Source organism: Mustela putorius, unplaced genomic scaffold (genome assembly GCF_011764305.1).
Source record: "Mustela putorius furo isolate JIRA1106 unplaced genomic scaffold, ASM1176430v1.1 tig00000997_pilon_pilon_pilon, whole genome shotgun sequence".
Lineage (NCBI taxonomy): Eukaryota > Metazoa > Chordata > Mammalia > Carnivora > Mustelidae > Mustela > Mustela putorius.
This window is the reverse complement of record NW_025421527.1, coordinates 3,089,654-3,091,362: the sequence shown is the minus strand read 5'-3', so window position 1 is coordinate 3,091,362 and position 1,709 is coordinate 3,089,654. Positions and strand designations below refer to the sequence as shown.

Genomic DNA, 1,709 nt, shown 5'->3' with positions numbered 1-1,709 from the left:
GCTAGTGACTCATCTTTTCCTGAAATAGGGGACGTTCTTCTTTAAACTAGTGTTGTCATCTGTCCCGCACTTTGCTCAGGACTCCAGTGTGGAGCCTCCAAGAATGTCCTTAATTACTCATTAGTCAGTCTGTCAAGAGTAACACCAAAGGATTTTTGTTTTTGTTTTTGTTTTTTGTTTTTGTTTTTGTTTTTGTTTTTGTTTTTCCTTAATGCTTTGGTTACTGCCATGGGTTTATGATGGTCTTACCACATATCTAGCATGTAAGAAGTCACCAACAAACACAGTTCCCCTCACATGTTTGCTAGAGAACTCTTCCTTTCCCTTCCCATTTTATGTTGGATAAACAGGTTCACACATAGTGTCTGAACACCTCTTATTCTTTCCACATTCTGAACGAGTTCAGATGGCTGAAATTAAACATATATATATATATTTTTTTCCACTTTTGGAGAGCTAGTTTCTTGGGATGCTAGTGAAAAGACAAATGGTAATCCCTAAGTAAGATACAAGTGAAACCAATAAGACAGATCCTTAATCCTTGGCTAGAGAGATACCATGGTCTTAGTCTCAGAGAAGTCTCCTAAGTGGCTGTCAATCCTCGGTTGTATATTTAGCCTTAATTCTTTTCTTGGCAGACTTTCTTGGTGAATGAAGGACTTGCCCGCCTACAGAGTTTGTGCTGCTTTTCCCACACATTTCTACTCTCCTTCCTGGATCCTGGCCTCTGTCGCTGTCCCTGACTCTCCTCTTTGGAGGTGCTCTGCATGGAGCAGGGCAATGAGACCCTGGTGAGGGAGTTCGTCTTCCTTGGCTTCTCTTCTCTGGCTGGGCTGCAGTGGCTGCTCTTCATAGCCTTCCTGCCCCTCTATCTGTTTACCCTGGGCACCAATGCCATCATCATTTCCACCATCGTGCTGGACAGAGCCCTTCACTCCCCCATGTACTTCTTCCTTGCCGTCCTCTCCTGCTCTGAGACCTGCTACACATTCGTCATTGTACCCAAGATGCTGGTGGACCTGCTGGCCCAGAAGAAGACCATCTCCTTCCTGGGCTGTGCCATCCAGATGTTCACCTTCCTCTTCCTTGGCTGTTCTCACTCCTTCCTGCTGGCAGCCATGGGCTATGACCGCTACGTGGCCATCTGTAACCCCCTGCGCTACACGGAGCTCATGGGACCCCGGGTGTGTGTGGGACTAGTGGGCGCTGCCTGTGCCTGTGGCTTTACTATTGCACAGATTATCACCTCCCTAGTATTTCACTTGCCCTTCCGTTCCTCCAACCAGCTCCATCATTTCTTCTGTGACATCGCCCCTGTCCTCAAGGTGGCATCCCACCACTCCCGCCTCAGTCAGTTGGTCATTTTCATGATTGGTGTATTCGTCTTGGTCATTCCCCTGCTACTTATCTTGGTCTCTTACATCCGCATCATTTCTGCCATTTTGAAGATCCCATCCTCCACCGGCAGGTACAAGGCCTTCTCCACCTGTGCCTCCCATCTCATTGTGGTAACTGTGCATTATGGCTGTGCCTCTTTCATCTACTTAAGGCCCAAGTCCAGCTATTCGTCAAGTCAGGACACCCTCATATCTGTGTCCTACACCATCCTCACTCCATTGTTCAATCCAATGATTTACAGTCTGAGGAATAAGGAGTTCAAGTCAGCCCTTAGAAGGGTAATGGGCCAGATTTCATATCCTTTTAATTAA

The 1,709-nt window shown here is 46.8% G+C and overlaps 1 protein-coding gene across 1 annotated transcript; it reads left to right on the top strand.

Moving 5' to 3' along the window:
• Positions 1–767: 767 nt before the first annotated feature.
• LOC123393720 (olfactory receptor 10K1) lies at positions 768–1,709 on the top strand. Its single transcript, XM_045086546.1, has one exon. It carries the CDS (start codon positions 768–770, stop codon positions 1,707–1,709), a length of 942 nt encoding a protein of 313 aa, XP_044942481.1.

Bases quoted from the DNA above. Each gene is read 5' to 3' on its own strand.
- LOC123393720 (XM_045086546.1), top strand. From the start codon at position 768: ATGGAGCAGGGCAATGAGACCCTGGTGAGGGAGTTCGTCTTCCTTGGC.